Source organism: Dermacentor albipictus, chromosome 4 (genome assembly GCF_038994185.2).
Source record: "Dermacentor albipictus isolate Rhodes 1998 colony chromosome 4, USDA_Dalb.pri_finalv2, whole genome shotgun sequence".
Classification (NCBI taxonomy): Eukaryota; Metazoa; Arthropoda; class Arachnida; order Ixodida; family Ixodidae; genus Dermacentor; species Dermacentor albipictus.
Genome location: NC_091824.1, coordinates 176,552,671 through 176,574,548, shown reverse-complemented (window position 1 = coordinate 176,574,548; position 21,878 = coordinate 176,552,671). Strand labels below are relative to the sequence as shown.

The 21,878-nt window shown below is 46.0% G+C and overlaps 1 protein-coding gene across 2 annotated transcripts in view; it reads left to right on the top strand.

Annotated features, from left to right (window-relative positions):
• The first annotated feature begins 11,805 nt into the window (after positions 1-11,805).
• nsl1 (non-specific lethal 1) overlaps positions 11,806-21,878 on the top strand; it is a 180,142-nt gene continuing 170,069 nt past the window's right edge. Inside the window, exon 1 of one of the 2 annotated variants that reach the window (XM_065440443.1) lies at positions 11,806-13,576. In XM_065440443.1, the coding sequence (XP_065296515.1) occupies positions 12,648-13,576 (929 nt within the window). In that variant the 5' untranslated portion in view covers positions 11,806-12,647. The remainder of the gene's footprint in view (positions 13,577-21,878) is intronic. The other variant, XM_065440442.1, reaches the window with a different exon arrangement.

Below are 21,878 nucleotides of genomic sequence, written 5' to 3'. Positions count from 1 at the left end.
TTCACTGGTCCTGCGTCACTATGCGACGTCACATCGTCTACTTCCGGTTGTTGGAGCACGCCTCCTCCCGCGCGAGACCTCTCCGCTGGCCGCTTGGCCGTCGACCGAGAGCCATCGAAGCAGCGTGCGTTGCGAGCATTCTGTCGTAGCGCCGAAGGTGGCCGGTATTCCGGTAACCACAGGCAAGCTGGTCATTTCGGCAAATGACTGGAGGCATAAACTCAAGCTGATGAAGGAACTTCAGAGTAGGCGTACGTGAGCAGGCTGATTGGTCTGCACTGTCCAGACACTTGTTGGCGCAGCGCTTAACCAGTTAAACGAAGCGCTAATATTGCTCTAACCAAGTGTAAAACATTTTAAACATTTATAAGAACAACGTGTTGATGATTACACTCCTGCGAAAAATACACACCAGCAGCAAAGAAGAATGCACTTCGTTGCTGCTACTGTGTATGGTTGAGCTCTGTGCCACCAGGTGGCTGCACCGTGCAGACCATTCACATTTACCTTTCTGCTCATCTCATGGCTCATCCCGGCGCAGTCAAGCGACCAGACCCTGTCCCCTTGCGCTTGTGTTTGCCCTAATACCGGACTTGCGAAACGCTATTGCGTTAGTAATCTTCCGCTGTAAAGTGACGGCCACAAACGCGCAAATCCTGGCGCCTATCGGATAGCCGCAGTCCGATGCGCAGCAGCCAGTTCGCTCGTATGCTGCCATGCAGAGAGACACGATTTCGCAACTTCACATCTTCCCAGTCGCTACGTCTGCAGCCCACAGCGCAACAAGGGTGATTCATCGTGCTCACGAAAAGACTGATCGACACTGACGGCGGAGCTCTCGTCAAAGACTGCGCACGTTGTAACACAAGCAGACGACACTTGCTGTGTGCCGGAAGTGCTCAAGTGTACTAAAAAACTATTCTTGTGTATTCTCTTTAAGTTATTTTCTTTTTACAAAAACAAAGTAACTAACATTCCAACTATTACGAGCATCATTTGTTCACCATAAAGTTGGAAAAATTATCGACCGCGCGCCCTGGTCAGCCAATCAGATATCTCGCCCATGTGACGTCATATGGGTTATTTGCATCATATGGGTAGGGGCGGCTTAAAATTCCGCCGAGCAGTGCGCTGCGATCGAGAGCGATGTGCATTTTTAAAACCTTATAATAAATTACACGCTTTACGCAGAACACTTAGATGTGTCAATTAATGATCAGAAGGACCTACTCTAACGACTCAGTACGTTTGCAGAAAATCGCCAAAATCGTTTCAGGGTCCCTTTAACAGCGCATAGCGTTTAAGAATTCGTTTCCAGCATCTTTGGCAATGGCAATGCAGTTATTACCCACGTATTTTATCCGTTGACAAACTTTACAAGGAGGAGGCCGAGCTGCAACGTGAGCCCCCCAGCCCCGAACGAAACTTCTGCTGGCTACACCACTGTACAGAGGTACCAACTCTCCCGTACGCATTTCGCGGACCATGGATGGCTGCAATTAGGAATTAAATTTTGTCTGTTAGATCACGGAAAACGTGAGAAACAGTCGCTAACTATGTGTAAAAAAAAGAAAACATTTATCTGTGAAATTGCATGTCTTAACGTTTGATTAGACACCAAGGCAAGCTCACAGTATGCCTTTAAGAGCGCGTCGCGCAAATGTGACATGTCCATGCAGAGGACATTTCGCGGTAACAATTATCAGAAATGAGGTGCTTTCACGTGTTACTCTTTTTTTTTTTTTTGCGAAAAGCAGGCATCGACGAGGCTGGATCCGCTTTCCGAGTCAAAGAAGCGACGCCGCGCACTCCAAGGGTCAACCAGGGTCGTTGGTCAACGCATCGAAACCACAAAATTGAGATCTTGCTGTGCGAGTGTTCCAAATTAAAAAAAAAAAGAACGCCGTGGTTGCTCAGTGGCTATGGTGTTGGGCTGCTGAGCATGAGGTCGCGGGATCGAATCCCGGCCACAGCGGCCGCATTTCGATGGAGGCAAAAACACCGCTGTACTTAGGTTTAGGTGCAACCAGGAAACATGCGCCACGTGGAAGGGCGGAAAGCTGCGTGAATATCTCGCCGAATACAGACCGGAAGACATCTTCAATGCAGATGAGACTGCACTCTTCTATCGGCTTCTACCAGAGAAGACCCTGACATTCAAGGACGACGACTGTGCTGGGGGCAAACGCAGCAAGGAGAGAGTTTCGGTGCTGATCGCGGCAAACATGACTGGCACGGAACGATGTCGGTTACTTGTGATCGGGAAAGCCGCGAAGCCGAGATGTTTTAAAGGCGTGAAGACGCTGCCTGTGGACTATGAGGCGAAAAAAAAGCGTGGATGACGGCCGAAATCTTCAAGAGCTGGATAAGCAAATTGGACCGCAAGTTTGCTGCTTCGAACCGCAAGGTGTTGTTCCTTGTCGATCACTGCAGTGCTCACGTGAATGTGCCAGCCTTGAGTGCAATACGCCTCGCATTTTTGCCTGCAAACACAACGGCCGGTTTGCAGCCAATGGACCAAGGCATCATCGAGAATGTTAAAGTCCTGTACAGGCGGCGCCTCCTCGAGCGCATGATTTTGTGTATGGATAGCTCCACAAAGTACGAGGTGAGCCTGCTTAGTGCCATCCACATGTTGGCGCGAGCATGGGATCGTGTGAAGCAAGAAACAATCGCAAACTGCTTCAGGGCTTGCGGTTTTGTGGCAGCTTCTTCGGAGGATGCCTCTGAAATTTCAGCGCAGGAAGCGTCAACAAGCGAGCTTGACGGCACTGATTTTGGTGATGCTCTCGGGGACGTCAATTTTGAAGATGACGTCGCCGTAGACAAGGCGGTCGAAACGGGCGGTGCGCTGACGGATAGCGAAATTGTAGAGATTATTCGGCCCCAGGAAAGCGACTATGACGTTGAAGGCGAGCCGCAACCTAAGGCGGCCGATGTAGCTGCGGGCCTTGCTCTCGTGGAGCGCTTCTTTGCCGCTGAAGGTAACGCGGAAGAAGCGTTCCGCCACATCTACAGCCTGTAGAAATTGCTTTCAGCAGCGCGATTCGGCAAGATGACCGACTATTTTTCTTAGAGAAAATACTCGATTTCGCCGCAAATAAAGTGCTGTTTTTTTGTGTGTTGTGCTTAATTGGAAGCTCGTTTAATTCGAAGTTTTTTGCGGTCCCCGTGAACTTCTTCGTATTAACGGGAGTCGACTGTACTTGCGAAATCTCTCGCTCTTTCGAAAGGCTGCGTCGGCTGTCACGATTGATGAACATCTTCAAGCACTCCTAAGCAGATCTGCTGCAGTTCTAGCTAAGATGTTTGTGGCCTCCTGCGAGTATAATAAAGTTTTTCATCCATCCATCCATCCTGCGAGTATGCTTCATTATATCTTATATTGACGTACCGCTTCCGAAGCGTTATGACGTAGGTTTGCACTTACCATTTTGCAACACAAGACTACAGCCAGGAAGCAGCAACCTTTCCTACCACAATTAAGTTTGTGTTCTCAAAGTCCTAAAACACGCATTTCAATGAGCACATAAACGAGCAATGCATAATAAAGCCTTCAATAAAATTTGATTGTCCAGCCACTAGAAGTATAACTGCCTATGTCTTGTATTAATAGTGCCTTATTTTTCCTATTCTCAAGTTTCATAAAGCACGTAACCCTACAGCGCCAGCCTAACTCACTTAACAAACCCAGGTCCAAACGGTCAAAACATGTTCTTTCAACGTTTATGATGCTGTCGCTTTCTGCTGAGCGCTTCGACGCCACACCGCGACACAAACATCGTCCCAGCACGCTCTCGCCACTTTGAGCAACATAACAAAGGCAGAGAGCTTTGCGTTGCAATGTCCCACTGCAGGTTATAGCAATTACGCTGGGAATGAAACCAAAACTGCCAAAAAATACTTGTAGGCTAGTTCGCCAGTCAACAGGACGCCAATCCGAAACCTGTACTATAGTGCCTAGAATATACCGGCTAGTGTGCCGTGCACCAGCTCTTTTCAATGGACGAGCGTGGCGCCGCCTGCAATGAATGCCCACGATGGCCGGCAGAGGTCGCTGCCACACGGGTGGGTGCAGACTGCGCGTGTCGTCTGCTTCGCATATCAGTTTCGCAGTTGTTGCGTCGGTTTATGTATTTGCTTTTCAGTGTTATTACAGCGTTGCGTGTTTGTGCTTGGTGTTGTCAAAGAGTGAGTGCGTGGCTGTTATGTTCGTGTGCCTGTCATTGCGAGAACTATGCGGCGGCGGTGAAAAAATGCCGAAGCTGAGACAGTGCAATGTGAGGACCTGCTTTGTGCCGTTGTGTGGAAGTGGTTACCGCTCGAACAAAGGGCGTGTATCCTTGTTCACTCTACCATCTGATACGAAGCGGCAGCTGAATGGGCAAGAATGATCAGGAGAACGGACAGAAGGCCGGCACCAACTGCTGCGGTTTGTGAAAAACAGTTCGAAAACAGCTTAGTCGAGCGCGCGTTCTCTATCACCGTGAATGACGTTGTCCACGAGATTCCCCGCGATAAAACACGCCCACGGTGGAAGTATTCTTCCATCGTGACCACGCCTGTAACCCTAAGCTATACCCACGATATTTACTGAGTTTGCTAAGCATTCAGCTTACTTTTCCTGAGTACCAGGGAAAAAAGAAAGAAAAAACGAGCAGTAGTGCTTTGATCTACTATACTGCAGGTTATGTTGCACGATAGATTACTGCCCAAAATTCTTGACCACATTGTGCAGGCTTCCTTTGCGTAAGTAAAGCTGAAGCTAGTACAGACACTGCTTCATTATTGCACTTCCCATTTTGACAATGGAGGCCTTGCTTGTCTACCTTAGTCAGACGTCAACCGCTGTGAAGGCCGGGGAAGATGCTTTTACTGTGTTCTTCAGCAAAAACAAGTTACATGTAGCGAGTATAGCTGATTTTTCAGGTCAGCTGCAGACAGCTGGCCTTTCCTCAACCAGGGTGCCCAGAGCATGAAAAACCAGCTTTTGACAGCAGTTGCAAAGTTCTTTGTTTTCTTGAGGTTTCGTTTTTTTTTTTTTGTAAAAGGCATCAACAAAGAGAGGGAAGCGCAAAGGCAACGGCAGAAGCTCCTGAAACTGCGTCACTGCGCGATCTATTCATGTATGTGTGCATACATGAATCATGTATGTGTTGAGTTGGCACGGAAGCAGCATTTGGAGCACCATGGCTCATACAACGCACCTTTGCACTTCGCAGGCGATCTTCACGTTCTTGCTGCTGCTGTATCCGTGCACAGCGTATTCGGAGTATGACCCTTCGCAACCGCTACTACTATCAAGCAAGGCCACAATCTACCAGCAGACCGGCAACTATCTCCACATCGACCCACTACGACTACCGCGCCCAGCCTTCTGCGCACCATCATCGTCAACCATGTCGTCACATCGCAGTGGCAACTTAAGCGGCTGTCCGAGCGTCAGTCCGTTTAGTTGGCACGGAAGCAGCATTTGGAGCACCATGGCTCATACAACGCACCTTTGCACTTCGCAGGTCTGTAAAAACTTTCCGCTTTATGCTAAGAAAAGTGACGACCCATTTTTGCTATTGCTTCCGTGCCAACAAGTGCTCTGTGAAATTGTCGCAGATTGTTTTTCTATGGCGTTGCTGTTATTGTGCTCAGGTGACGTGGAAACTAATCCCGGTCCTACTACGCGTACTGAGGCATTACTCGAGCTGCAGAATTTGCCATCAAATCCTTCTGAGCAGACGGAAGTTCTTTTCCGGCTGTTAAAAGACCTTCAGGCTCGTTCTGTACAATCTGCTAAGGGTCAGGCCGAGTTGGTTAACGACGTCAAGGCCATTAAGGTTGGTCAAAAGAACATCGAGACCAAAATGGAATGTATCCAGAAAAGATTAGACAACCTTGAAGAAAAAACAAACGTTTTAGACAATCTCCATGATGAAATGACTGGCATTCAGGCGTCGACTCAAGCCCAAACAACTCGGCTTGACTCTTTACTAATGCGCGTTGACGAACTCGAGGACAGATCGCGACGCAACAACCTCATATTTCATGGCATCCGTGACTCTCGGGAATCGTGGGAACAGTCCGAATCACGCATAAGAGAAGCACTAACTGGTGTAATCGACAGCCTGCCTGACACGGCAATCGAACGTGCTCATCGCATTAGTCACTACACGCCTAATAAGTGTCGCCCAATTGTAGTTAAATTCACCAACACGAAAATAAAAGACAAAGTACTTTCTTTGCGCGCACAGCTGAAAGAAAAGGGTATTTCTACCTCCGAAGATTTTTCGCCCGCCACCCGTCACGTCCGTAAAAAACAAATTGAGTACGCTAAAGGCCAGCCCCAACCATGCCCTTTCCAGTTAAGGTACACCAAACTAATAATGAATAAAAAACAGTTCGTCTATGACCCGGCAACAGACACCGTCAACGAGCATGCGCCATATGAACCACGAGATAACGGTGGGCATGCAAATTCCCAGCACGTGCCCAGTTAGGAAAACGTGAGGGGATGTGGACGAGAATCACGAGAATCATGCATCGTATCTGTTTTCTTTACAAATATTCGAAGCGTCATGAATAAGCGCACTTCCTTAGAATCTGCCTTGGAGACTTGCAACGCCGACATCTTTGTGCTTACCGAAACGTGGCTACATTCACAGATTCAAGATAACGAAATTCTTCAAACCGCACAACATTTTTCACTGTATCGTTGTGACCGTACAATGCGTCAGGGAGGCGGCGTGCTCTTAGCCATTTCTAAAGATATCCCATCTCAGTGTATTCACGTCAATACTGACCTCGAAACAGTTTGGGCCATCATGGAAATAAATCACCAGAAGATAATCATTGGTGTTTGTTACCGCCCCCCAACTTATTCATCTAACTTCGTAAATGAGATGCATGATATCATTAATATTGTTACATCTCGTCATCCTACATTACCTTTATTTTTGCTTGGCGATTTTAATCTACCGAACATAATATGGAATACTGAACTGAAAAAAGAAAAAAGTCGCCTCAAACGCCTTGGCAGAGCATGCAGATGACTTGGACCACAGGATTGCTTGGGATAACGCGAAGATATTAGAAAAAGAAAGAAATTTGACGTCAAGACACCACTTGGAATCTCTCCTAATCCAAATGACAGATAACACCCTCAACCGGAATGACGGAACCCTCCCTCCCATCTACACGCGCTGCTTACAACATATTTTAAAACCATATAAACATTGTATCGCACGCCCTTGATTTCATTGTGAACAAGGCTCCCGTCAGGGGAGCCGAAACGTCTTTTCTTGTATTCATTCAGTGGTCGGTGTCCTTCTTTTTTACCCTTCTTCATGATGCCTCCCGACCAGACGGGCTTCCGTCAAAACCTCGACTTCAATACTGAACCTCCAACTTTACACCCTTTTTCTTCATTAGCCAATGAGTTCTTAGGCATGTGCTCTGTCTTCTCACTTTCACAACTTGTTACTCAACCCACACGCACTACCGAATCCGTTGAGAACACACTTGACCTCCTATTAACATCGCGGCCTGACCTAGTTTCCGACATCACCTATTTACCCGGCTTGAGCGACCATTCAGCACTTTCGTTTGACATAAATATTTTGCGGCCAAAATCCGGTAAAAAAATCAAATCTTTTCGAGACTATGCGAAAGGAAATTTTGAAGCAATCAACGCCGAATTATCTGCTTTTCTAGACGTATTTATAAACAACTTCGACAGCCGTACCGTTCAGACCAACTGGAATATGTTTGCTGCAAAAATTGCGGAACTAACAAACAAATACATCCCACTGCGCACCATTGCATGTAATCTAAACGCCCCATGGTACAACCTCCGTCTCAAGCGCCTGTCTAATAAAAAGAAACGCCTGCACAAATTAGCCAAACGTTCACCTAGCGCAAACCGCTGGACCAAATACAAACTGGCGGCAGATGAGTATGTTGCCGCACTTAAACAAGCCAAAGATCACTTTCTTGGCAATACCTTGCCTTTAATGCTTAAAACCGACACCAAGAAATTCTGGCGCGTCATTAACCCCAAGGCGGACGACATGATAACCTTAATCGACAGCTCTGGAAATGTTATTCCCACTAATCAATGTGCGTCCGCGCTTAACGATGTTTTCATGCACAACTTTTCATCAACTACACACATTACTCTTCCATCCACGCACGACTACGATTACCAAGCAATGTTTCCCATAATCATTGAACCAGCAGGCATCGTACCAATTATCTCATCTTTAAAAATATCTTCGGCTCCAGGACACGATTTAATAAACGCGAAATTTTTGAAAAGCACTAGCTGTTACTCTTCAATTTTCCTAGGAATGATCTTCCAACAGTCGCTAGATAAGGGTTCTTTGCCTGATGAATGGAAGATTGGGAAGGTGATCCCACTCCATAAGTCGGGTGACAAGCATTCTCCATATAACTACCGCCCTATCTCGCTCACTTCCATTCCATGTAAGATGTTAGAACATATACTTGCCTCTAATCTTGCTAGCTTTCTTGAAACTAACTCATTTTTTTCACCATCGCAACATGGCTTCCGCAAGACATATTCATGTGAAACACAACTAGTTTTATTTACGCATAAGCTAAACGTCATTCTTGACCGCTCTTCAACTGCCGACTGTATATTTTTAGACTTTTCGAAAGCGTTTGACAAAGTGTGCCATAACCTTCTAATGTTTAAGCTGCATCGAATTAACATTGATCCCAGACTGCTTGCATGGCTTGAGTGCTTTCTTTCTAACCGTTCACAGTTTGTCTTTGCTAATGACTCAAACTCTCAACCGAGCAGAGTACAGTCCGGCGTACCTCAAGGGTCGGTACTTGGTCCCCTCCTTTTTTTAATTTACATAAATGATCTACCCTCTTGTGTTTCCTCTAACATTCACTTATTCGCCGATGATTGCGTAATCTTCAGGGAAATAATATGTGACACTGATATATCTTCTCTTCAATCCGACCTTAACGCTATTTCTACTTGGTGCCAATCATGGTCAATGGAATTAAATATCAAAAAATGTAAATTTATGCGCGTGTCCAGAACTTCTAACCAGCTTCCTTCTTACTGCGTTAATAATCACCCCTTAGACCCTGTTTCCTCCTACAAATATCTTGGTGTCCATATTACTAGAAACCTCTCGTGGTCCATGCACGCTTCTTACGTAATTAAAAATGCTAACCGCATGCTGGGATACCTAAAACGCAATTTTACTAAGGCACCGTCTTCCCTAAAATTAATGTTATACAAGTCACTAGTCCGCTCAAAACTAGAGTACGCCGGAGCAGTTTGGGATCCCTTTCAGAAACACCTAATTCACTCTTTAGAAATGGTACAAAATAACTCTGCTCGTTTCGTTTTTTCTAATTATAACCGAACTGCCAGCATTTCTGTAATGAAATTAAACCTTGATTTGCCATCTTTAGCCTCTCGCCGTAAAGGCCTTAGACTTTCACTTTTTCATAAGATATTTCATCATCCTTCACTTCGCGACGAACTAATCTCCCCTCCTCAATACATTTCATCAAGGTTAGATCACAATAACAAAGTTGGAATTACATTATGCCAAACCAATGTCATGTCTCATTCATTCCTTCCGCGAACATCTGCCGAGTGGAATCGCCTACCAGCCTCCACCGCTACTATTGTTGATTATCAGCACTTCACGGCAGTATTAGATAGCATTGTATAAACAGGAGCATTTCATTCGTGTTTTTGTACTACCAATTGTATTACTGTTTTTGTTTTGTATTACCGGAACACTGTATTACTGCACTGCCTGTACCGTATTTACTTTTATTGACCAGCACTCCAGGAACACTCAAATAACATTGTATAACCGAGAACCATGTATTTCTGTACTATTAACTATTTTGCTGCACTGTACTTTTTTTTTGTATTTGATGTAACCACTCCCCTCTTTAATGCCTCTGGCCCTGAGGGTACACGAAATAAATAAATAAATAAATAAATAAATAAATAATTATCTCATCTGGGGCTGTCTTATATGCCTGCGATTGACTGTTGTTATGCATGAATAAAATCTTTGTTACGCTTAAATGAAATATCTGTTTCCTATTTTTGTTCACGTATATCAGACATAAAAAGAAATGTGCACGTATTTACCAGGTATAAAAAAAAAATGTATAGTACACGGAACACCACGTACAGTCCATTTTACAGGCATTTTTTTTTTTGCTTATTATCCTATCCTCGGGGCCCAATGGGAATTATGAGGAGATGGGTACATGGTTTACAAACCATCAAAAACATTCAAACCTATGAGGACAGCAATAAGATAGTAGGCAGAAATAGCAGCAAATAAAATAAAAAGAAAGAACACAGAAATTCAAGTCATTTCAAAAGATAATCGGTTACAGCGGTTTTGAATGGTTATGCATTAATATAACATCAATAGAACAGTAACGTAACCTTAGAATTCCTTTACTTTATTAGAATGAAAAATGTAACCTGAAACGTACCCTTAAAAAATTACGCTGCCATCATCGCTAGAATAAAAAAACAAGTGTCCTTAGCTATCGCCGAAGATATACACGTACGAAGGCGAAAGCCTTGTAAAGCCTACTCTAATTCACTCTAATCCTTAATTAATACACCTTAATCCCTCTAATTCAGCCTTATCCCCTTAATCCAATCACTATAATGAATAATTAAATTTGCTAATCATTTAGCATCTCCTATACACGGCTGGACATGCTTTGGTTCGTTTCTGGCCTTCCTTGGGTCGTGTGATATGTTCTGTATCTCGCAACACGGCCTCGGAAGATGGAGATCAAGGCATTTGCCTTAGAAATTACGTTTTCTCTTCGCCAGCATAGAAACACATCAGGTTTCCCGCTCGAAGCCCAGCTGAGCTAGCACACGCTTTTCACGCAAGCGACAAGCGCTAGAGAAGCCTGTTGCAGTCGAAACAAACCCTGATTTATAAATCAGCTGCCCACATTTGAACTGTGCTGCTGCTACAGCTTAATAAAAACAAAAAGCGCAGCAGCCCGGTTGCCGATGCTGTGGAAACACGGCGGGCTACGAAGACCGGATGGTGCCGCGGCACCCACCTAGGGTGCCTCGATGTGCGCGGGCGTGCATCGAGGCACCCTACACCCACCTGCACTGTAGCGCCCCTAGTGGCAGCCGCCGGCATTCATTGCATTTGGCGCCACCCGAAAGGCCGCGGACGGCACACTAGCCAGTATATTCTAGGCACTATACCTGTACGTTTCATCATTCCTATTATGGTTGAACGATCGCAGCGCCAGATTTCCCTCAAGTTACACCAATATGAAACACTAATAGTGTTTCATATTGGTGTATTTCAAACACCAATATGAAACACTATTGGTGTATCATTGGTGTCATATTGGTGTATTTCAAACACTAATAGTGTTTCATATTGGTGTAACTTGAGGGTGGCCGCGGTTGATTTTTCGCCCTCTGCGGCGACAGCCGAAACCGAAACTCTACCGAGCTGGCGTGGCGTTGAGTGCGTCACATAGTGGTCAGTATTATAATAATACCTAAAATCCCTATGTATTTTTAAAACGTTTAGACTGCCAAAGTAATACGAAATGAGGGTTATGGCTTTGAAATAGCTACGTATGTGCAATAATCAACGAGAAAAAAAGAAACGTAGGGGTTGCGCCCGTTGACAGAATAGCCGCCACGCCACCACCGGCCATTACCGAATACCGCCGAAGGAACATCTAAACAGCGCCACCTAGATAGTTTTTTTTTTATTTAAATTGGTTCGCCTTGATAGCATAGCGGTGGGCTTTAATTCTCGTTACTGAGCTGCAGTCTAATACAGTTACGTAGTTTAACATGGGTTTAGGGAGCTGTGAAAATTCAATAACCATTAGTGCGTGTTTGCGTGAGTGTGTATGTGTGGGTGGGGGGTGCAGAGCAAAGAGATGCGTAACCGCCCTGGCCGGGGAGAGCGGTAGCAAGGGGAACAGCCTCGAGGACTCCGCCAATGGGGATAGCGTTTCTAGGAGGGGATCCAAGCAAATGACGCCATACGCCGTGGAGAGAGGTTTTTTTTTGTTGTTGTCCGAGGGTTTGAGGTACGGGAAAATGTCCGCCATTCCTAGTTTCCGTTGATGTTTTGTGCGCGTTAAGCGTAGACCGTGCGGCGACTGTGGATGTGATACCGCGGATCGTGGATATGGTGTTCGATTCGTCGTGGCGGCTTGGCGAGCCCAAACCGCGTCGTTATTCGATACGCGGTGCTTTGTGGCGCGCTTCGTCGTAGGCATCGAGCGCTGGATGGCAACCTAACTGCGGTTGAAAGGGACGTGTCTGTCACGTGGTTGGCGTATTTCTTTGTTTGCCCTTCTTAGCGGAGCTGGTTTGTAATTCGCGTTGTCTACACCTGGATGTGGAAAATCGTTGTGTGTGCATTGAGGATGTACGCCGACCCGCGCCTGTGAGATGGAGCCGATGTGGAACGGGTGAGTCGACAAGAAAGCTCGCGCGAGCCCCTCGCTCCGTCGTGCGCCGGCTGGCGTCTCGGGTGACTCGGTGTGTCGCGAACCCCGGGGCGGGCCGAGGCGGCGCTAGGAAGGATTGATCGCGCCTGAGACCGCATGGGATCACCACTGCCGCCTGCATGTTGTCGCCGGTGCCGTTCAGGATATGTTGCATAGCAGCGATGGCCCCCGCCCTGACGGAAGCGGCTAGCCAAGCGGAGAGCTTCAGCCTGCCCCACTCGCCGGCCTCGTCGAGTGTGTGCGGCAACGGTCACCCCGCGTCGCCGCCCTCCGACCCTTACCGGCACAAGGGGCGCGACAAGTTCAAAGGAAACCTCTGGGACACCGTGAGCCTTGCGGCGCTCGCCAATGTCAAGCTTTTCCGGCTGCGCGAGTCTCAGGCGCCGGCCCACTGCGCCGCTCATGCTGCTGTCGCGGCGGCCATGAACCGCGTCAACATGGGCCTTACCAACGGCGGCTCGCCGCTGCTGCTTCCTCCGGAGCGGGCCGAGCCTCGAGTCGAAGCGCCGAGCCTCGAGCCGGCGAGCCCCGAGCTGCTCGAGTTGGCGCGCACGCGACGCGGGCTGCTGGAGCGGCGCGCCGAACGACTTGAGCGGCGGCTGCGGAGGCTGCAGCTGCGCCAGGCGGTCCAGCACTCGGCGGGCCAGATGGCCGCGTTCTTCGAGCACCAGCAGACCTCGCTGGGACTGCCCTGCCTGATGCCGCAGCGGCTGCTTCACCGCAAGCTGCGCGACAGCGCCGACATTAAGGCCGAGCTGCTGTTGCAGAGCGAGGACGTGAAGAGCCTGTCCACCGCGGCGCTCGTCAGCCTGGTGCGCAAGCTCGAGGAGTCGCACGGCCCGGCGCCCGCCGATCTGCGGCTCAGTGCGCAAGACCGCGCCGAGGGAGAGCGTGTCGCAGGCACGCTGCGCGCCACGCTCGCGTACCAGGAGCGTGCCGTCGACTCGGACGCCACCGAGAGCAGCTCGGGCGGCGACGACAGCGGCGACGACGAGCCTTCCTCGCGGGCTGGCGCCGACGCGTTGCCTCCGGCCGGCGAGAGCACTCTGTGAGTAGTACTTACGCTTTTTCTTTCTAGTGACTGGCTTGCCGCGTCAACGGATTGCGTAAAATAAGGTGAAACGCCCCTCTGATACGCCACACGACGACATTGCGCAGGAAAATGTTTTTGGCCGACGAAAGAAAGCGACCGGGCTTCTGTTTACCAGATCCGATTCGGTAGTGTCTGTTTACGGCGCTCTGCGAAGCGGATCGATCAGCCGAGATGTTCGAAGCATATGCTGCCCGAATAGTTCAAGCGTCCCGTGGAATTGCTGAATGCTCTTTCTTCTGCCATGAAAATCGAGTGGAGACTCGCACATGTTCTTAAGTGGCGCGTGCTTTCGTTTGTTGTTCGTCGGGCACGTTTATCAGCTCTCCGTTAGAGCCGAAGCGATCGCGACCCGCGTGTTCCGACGGAGATTACCGGCGCGCTTTCAGTCGACGCCCTTGGTTCGAAAGTCTCCGTGTGCTTTGAATTGCGCCGATGTAGCCCATCACCTCGTGAGCTGCCGTACGTGAAGCTCGGCCTTCGTACGCTGGCGCTGTGGGGCGGAAACGGAGCCCTTTGTGCTGCGCACTCGTTGCAGGCGCGCTCCCTGGGCGCTGAAGGTTAGCCGAGGTGAGCGCCTTTTGTGTCGGTCCTTGCCGCTCCTATTTTTTTTTTTTTTCTGTTCGGGGTGGCCGGAGCGCTTCTTTCGAGACCGCCCGCTGTATTAAATTGCCGTGTGTTGATATGCCGCTTACATTATTTTGCTTCAGTGCCGGATCTTATTGCATGTGTAATGGGCAGCCGGCTGTGGTGGAGCTTTTGAATTTTTCCATATGGATATGGTGAAATTTGTTTTTATTCGTCACATTGTGAATGTTTTCCGACAGGGTGCTGTAATGAAAATTTTGTTTGCGTTATGTTTAAATGAACACCCAAGACACACTCACTTTTTTAGTGGTGGGAACGCGTTGCTCCGGTAAACAATTTCCGTAAACTTGACGGTAATAAGTTGATTATCGGAAAAAAAAATGAAGGTCAAAGTTCAAATTTTGTAATTTCGCACTGTCACTCTAGTTCCGGTGCGTCAGCTATTGCGGCCGTTGTGGCGCATTAGGAATACAGTGGACTCGTTGACCGGAACCTCGATGGACCAGAGAAATGAGTTTCTTCTGTCAGCAGTTCGACTCCGAGAGATTGTGCGCAGTACACAAGGTGCTTTTTGAAAGGGGCAGATGCTTTGTTCCAACAACAGTTAAATGTGTAGCAGGTCTGATTAATAAAGCTCATTTGCTTACAAAGTTTATACTTACACGTTGCCGCTGACTAGAACTAGAAGAAAAGAAACGTAAGTCTAAAAAAAAATTACTTAAACCGCCGTTTTAGTGAATCAACCACTCCCGAAACAATTGATAAGCTTTATTCTGTCTCCAGCATGACCGCATTGTGCGGGCATTTCTGTGCTGCCGTCATAAATGCAAGGTAAACCGACAGCTCATCGGCATTGCCAACACTGAAACCCACAGCAAGCCACGACCAGGGTTAGATCCACACTAACCATGACACCAATAAAAGCTATCTTCGCAGCAACATGGGGAACTGGTGAGAAAATGTAGAAAGGAAAGGTGCAATCTTAGGAAGGCCAGTTGCGACGCAGCTGAGGTTGGTTACTCAGTTGTATGTTTAGTTCACTTTTCCCAGAGTTTGAAAAAATTAGGTTCTGCTTAACAAATAATTAATAAAAGTTAGTTAATAAAAATATTATTTTTTGCATTGCCTTTATGCCAAACCAACCAACCATAAGGTGGTTCCCCCTTAAGCAGCTATGTTTCGGTGATTTTCATTTACCTAAATCCTACTGTACTTGAACCTTACCACATTCATTCTTTGTCTTTGAAAATACAATGTAGTCTATATTTACCTGTAAAAAATTAAGTTCCTTTTATATTTTTATTTCTTACAAAGCAGTCACCTCGTCATGGTAACAATGGCTCGTTTTGCATTTTAAAAGGATGACATGCAGCCCACATTACTTTTCTCTTCAGTGTCCCGTTAACATGCTGTGCTGTTGGGGTGTGACACTGCGACTTGCATGGTGCACCGGCGGGATATTCTCACACGATCGATTTGCATTCAGAAATGACATTTCGCACAGTCGGCGGGCTGTTCATGGTGTGTAATCGTGGCAGCAAATGGTTGTACAAGAACTCTTGTTGATTTTTGTTGAACATTCGGAAGTAGCACTTGAGTTTTGTTAATTGCTTTATGTTGATTGATAGTGTTCAACACTACCAAAGCAACACAGAAAGGGGCTATGAGGAACGTAAAGGAGGAATTGGCCTTGGCGCTCAAGGGATTTTACATTTTGCCTCCATCAGACAGGCTTTTAATATCGGGACAGGTATGAGCACTGTGCAGTTGCTGCTCTGTTGACACCAGCAAGCCAGTTAATTTTTTCCAAATTTTTAAAAATGTCTGATAAGTGTGTGCTATGGTGAATAGAAAGTGCTGTTTTTCTAGGATAAGCACCGCTTGGGCTTCCTTGCAAGAAGCGAGTGAAGTTCACGTGCCCAAGTTGTTCATTTAAATTGCAGAGCGCAGTAAAGATCAGCAGAAAGACCATCACATAATCTATAAAGTTAGTTCTGTTTGTTACAGGACATTTATAAGGTGTGATTACACATATTTGGTAAAAAGGTGCTGTAAAGCATCTTGACCAGCTCCATCTCCTATGTTAGTGGCAGCATGGAGAGGACATTGAAATATAAATTACAGTTCATATAGAAAAGCTGTACTAATCTGAAATGCAAGTAATCAAATGGGTAAAGTAAAAAAAAAGGATAGTATTCAAAGCAACTTTGATTACATTAAATGAGATTACAATAGTGAATACTGGTTGAAGTGTATCTTCTACACTTGAGCTATTGTTATACATGTACAATATATGTAAACGGCTGAGGAAAAAAAAAAGCAATACATGATTGTCTACTCCTGTAAGAGTTCACTCAATCAGTTCCTAGGTAGTGTGCTTGATTCTGTAAAGTTGAGCATCCGTAGGTGCAGTAGTGTGCAAAAGTTTGTTGATATGGGTAGATTGGATCTACGTGTAAGCCTGTGAGGACATGTAATGAGTCCCAATATTTATGATGCTGATTTCAGAGTTATAAGAAGCCGATATTTACTGAGAGGAGGAGGAAGGTTTATAATTCTGTATCTCTAGGAACAAATTAAAAGCATCATATGATAATCTCGCAATTGTACACAACATGCGATACTACTAAGCTATTGACTGATTTCATGGTACTATTTTTCCAAACTAAGTGGCTTTAATGCAAGCTAGAGGAGGAAAGCATGTGGCACAGCATTAATTTCCAAGGCACAGGCAACAATTAACACTCCTCATTAAATGAAGAGCTCTGCATAATTTAAATTGTGAGTTACCTATATGAGAATTCTGCAGCATGCTTTCATGAAGAATTCTCAAGTGTTATAGCTGTTGAAGAAAGATGTACATCGACATTAGCATGTGTGTACCTACAGGAATGTCCATTTTTAGCATGAGAAAAGGTGTGTTGATTTCCAGCGGTTTATTGTTAGTGAATCTGCGGAGGACAAATTAAGTCGTGTCTGAGAAATGCTGACTGAATAAAAAGTCTAATTTCTCATGGTTTTTGTTTATGAAATTTTATGTGCATTTATTGAACTGTCCAGATATCAAGTCAGTTATGAAAACCAACAAAAGTTAACCCAGAATGCCCTCTTGAGGCACATTGTGTCTTGGAGGATGTTATCTAGTTTTCACCACTACTCCACTACGATTAGTGAAATAGCTTATAAGGTCCAAGGAAACCATTGTAAGGTGCTTTTCTACCTGTAACATCATGATGAATACTGGCAGATTCTTTTACAAGTACTCGTAGTTTTTCGCATCAGGGAACTTGAATTGGCGGGCCATATTGAATGTGACCATCTACTTTAAAGTGTTGATTGTTGTTATATTGCTTTAGAAATGTTTGTGTCCCCTTATTGTTTGAAGACAAACACATGAAAATCTCAACTGATTCCTTTTGCTTTGTTTTAGGGGTGTGTCAGTATCCTTTGTAGCTTACTGCAGCATTTATTGTTTGAAAGTGGGATTGTACTGTTAACATATTGGCTAAGTTCAGCTTACCTTTTTATTCAGCCATGACTTGCCGGAATTCTTTTTAAACTTGTAAATCGTGTAGTTCAGGAAACCGTGAAAAAGTGCTTCTTTTTCCAACAAGCATCACATATCCGATACACATAAGAAAACTGAAATGTGCTCCTTATAAAATATGGAAATTAAAGGGTTTAAGCAGTGTTGTAAACTCGGTTGTTGGCAATAAGGTTGCCAATAGAAGCAAGTGGTTTACTTACATAGCTACTTCGAGCTACACAAATGTCTAAATTCACCAATGCTTTATTTTTTTTGTGTACGTCTCCTTCACAGGAAGCTGTGATTTTTTTTTTCTTTTAATGTGGTGGTGTCTAATGTTGGCTGAGGCAAATGGACTGTTTATAATTAGTTCTGTATTTTTGGGAATAAGTGTGTAGAAAAGTAACGAATGCATAACAGTTGCGGACAGACCGGACCACGAGAAGTTATCTGAATCCTCATGTTTTGGCTTCATAAGTATTCAACAATGGGTTGGAACCGTAAGCATAGCTGAGCAGTACTCTAATTCTGTAAAGCATGATTGGACAAAAATGCACCAAAGCATGCGCAGAGTTGAAAAGCACTTGCTGCAGCATTGCAGTGGCATTGTATTGTCTATGTAGCATCGAATGTGTTGTGTTTAAGAGAAGGCAGTGGCCTGCTGCTCATCTTCAACTCTGTGGCGGAATTTAAAAAAAACGCTTGCACATTTAAATGTTAACGCGAGAACCCCACATTGTCGAAGGGGATGTGGAGCCTATTGAGAAGCCTTGGGGAATTGTGCCTCGGCAGCAGTGGCTGATTTCTGGCCGGTGGATGCTGATGCAGAGCGCTTAATACTTTCTCTTGCAAGGAGTGTTACGCTAGAGAAAAATGTTCCAGCAATGTCTGGCCACCAAGGTTTCCACCAGCTCTGCTGTTAGCATTTCCACCCTGGTATGTGCTACAGGAAACAAACAAGGCAAATGCCTCAAAAGACAGGCAACAATTCAGATGATGCTAGTTTTGTTTGGTTTGCTTGACTGCACCGATGGCAGTGAATAATCATGCCTAAAGCGTTAACCGATGAACTTGTGTAGGTATTAGGAAAAGTGCTAAAGTTGCCCATTAATGTGAATATTGTGCACTCGCACTTAGCGAGTTTGGCATTACGGTCTTCATTTATTTCTAGTTGGAGGATCGGTACACTATTGTGTACTTTGAATGATTCACTTTGAAATGTTTTGTTGCTTTTACATTCTTCACCACACTTGTTGCTGTATGTCTTGTCGTTTGTTCTTTCTTTTGTGTTAGTCTGGGTGATTGCCTGTTCCAGGCTCGTTGATTAAAGTGCGGCCTGCATTGTGTCTTATTGGTAACTGCAGGTCTGCACTGCCTGTCAAGAAACTTAATTTTGCACAGACTGGATGGTCATTGCAGCTGTTGGAAAGCCCTTGTTTGGTTTTGCTGTTCGCCCGCTAAAATGACTGCATGCACTAAACGGAGATGTCTCTTAGGTTAGATGCTTGAGCAGCCGTTCACACTGGAGAAAGCACTTAGAAAATAAATCATCAAAGTTCTCGCCTTTGTGACATCATCGAAGCAGTTGCCTGCCTGGCATCTTCCGTGAAGGAAAGTGGCACCGAGGCTAAGCATTGATGATATATTTTACTTGGTCGCAGGGCACCACGCAATAAACACAAGACAGAGAAGGGACACATTATCAGTATGGGGGCAACTGTCGTAATTTACGTTTGGCTTCTTTGTGTTATTGCGTGCTGCCTTGCCTATACCTGCATAATAAACCAACTAGCCCAAATCAATCGAAACACATTTTCGTTCCGTGTTATATAAAAAAAAGGAGCCCTTAATGCGGCCGTTAATTTAATCTGACTCGCAATTCCTAGCACATTAGATTGAATCCATGCATAAAACATTTTGCCACTCGTGTGTTCTCAAATTTTGTGTTATCAATGAATTGAACTTTCTTTTGTTCAAATAGTTGGACCTTTGCATTATCGATTAATTCAACTCGCTCGATAACAGTGAGGGCCCAGTGTTGGCGAGATCAATCCTCGGACTATGGAACAGGTTTTTCTTCAACTCGGAGAATTTTCCTTAGGAATGTGTAATGGGCGTCGTTTGCGTAAGTTCGTGCTTCTCTCGGCTGATTGCCAACGTTTTCTGTCATTTGAAGCAGGAAACATGCGTGCCAAGATGTTTGTGCGAGATTGCAGGCCTTTGCTATATTTTTGCATTTTTGAGAGATACTAAATGTGCGTTAAACCTTACGAACGTTCTCCGTCAGCATCATTCTGTGCCACAAACACTTTAATCAATGCCAAGGGACATCGTGTTGCAGAATGTGGCCGTTTGCGCGAGGCAGAAATGATGTGGAGGCAGTGGAAATAAGGAGACAGTTGCAAAAGAAATGGAAGAGGGGAAAGGGGTGACACGGCGAGCAGCTGCACCAGGTGCCGGAAAGCCGAGTGACATCACCGCTCCCGTTACAGGGCTTCCGTCACAGGAGCCCTGTAAGGCAGCCAGTTGCACTCGCTGGCACTTACCTAAATTAAATGTGACTACGTACGTAGGTAAAACACGGGGAAGGCGGTAGGTAGAAATTCAAGACGGTGAGCAAAACGACAAGGTAAAAGCGGGAGCCAACGTTTCGACTAGTGGACATGTCGAAAGGTTGCCTTGAAACGATGCCTTGAAAAAGACAAGTCCACTTGTCGAAACGTTGGCTCCTGCTTTTACCCTGTTCTCGTTTTGCGTACATGGATGTATTGTTTTGCCTGAGTAATTATTTAGCTTCCGAGGTGCACTGTTTGCCTCCCATCCCAAACGGGCAGCAAACGGCCGAGGCGCCCATTTTGATACGGCAGCGTTAACACCAGCTGTGGCCTTTGGTGCCAATACTGGTTTCCGCGTGAGAACTACGCGTTCTCTAAATGAACGATAGTACGTTGCGCACGGGCGCTGGCTCTCGTGGTGGCGGGTCGAATGCGAACGGAGATTTGTGGTTCGTCGCATTACATGAAGAGGTTCGCTTGACTGCTTGGTCAGGTTTCGTTCTTGCGCTTTTTTATTGCGATGGCTATAGTATTATATGGGCCCTCCAGGCGCATTTCTGCAGTCGCCAGGAGGTTCCGTATGAGAGGCGATAAAATCGTGGCTGCGCGCTGTGTGTACGAGTGAAAACGTGCGAGTGTGAGGCCGGTGAACTCGGCTCAACATTGCGTTTGCGAGCGAGGAATGGATGGATGGAAGGTAGGAGCGTCCCCTTTGAAACGGGGTGAGGGCAGTTGCCACCATGCGCAGCTTTTTGTTTAACTTTGTTGTGTGTTATTAAAATTCGCCATTTTCTTCAAATACGTCTTCTTACACTTTTAACCTTATGTCACCTCTCTTCTTGTGAGCCACCAATCAATCCTCCAATCGCTTTGTGCTAGTTTCCACCGCATATTTATTTACATGACTTTTGTTACCATAGGGCCTCAGGAAGCGTGACTGTGGCTCTATCGACATCGGGATTGATACCATCACATTTTAGTGTGAGGGGTTCTATTGTTTCTACGGATTTACCGCACACAGTACATGTAACTTCTTCGTTAGATTTCATTTTATAGCTCCGCGTTCTAAGACAACCTGACCTAGTTTCAAAGAGTAGGGCGCTGCCTCTTGAGTTATCATAAAACGCTTCCTTCCTGATCTGCTGTTTTCAGTATCGGTATAGTTCCACACTATGCTTCTTGTTCCATTGAATTTATCCCATTTTTACCTTGCGTGTTTTTAACCTGTCGTTTAATGCTCTTTCTCCGTCCTCGTGTCTGGCATACTGACTGGTTAGCTTCCTAGTTCTTTTTTGCCATTGTGAGTCAACGCTCTCTCTGTATAGGTACTTAAATACCTTAGCTGCCCACCTGTTATCGTTCAATTTCCTCAGGCGTTTTTCGTATAGGATTTTACTCTGAGCTTCCCACGCTTCAAACGATTCCCAGCCCATATCTCCCTGTACTGCTTCGTTTGTGGTGCACCCTCGCCTGTCGCGAGCGAGGCCAACACCCTCTAGAGAACTTGGGGCCTTCTGGCTGACCCTCTCGCCTTGAGCTACGTCACGCATAAGAGGCCAACATAGAAGTTCCGTGCAGCGCGCTGCGAAGC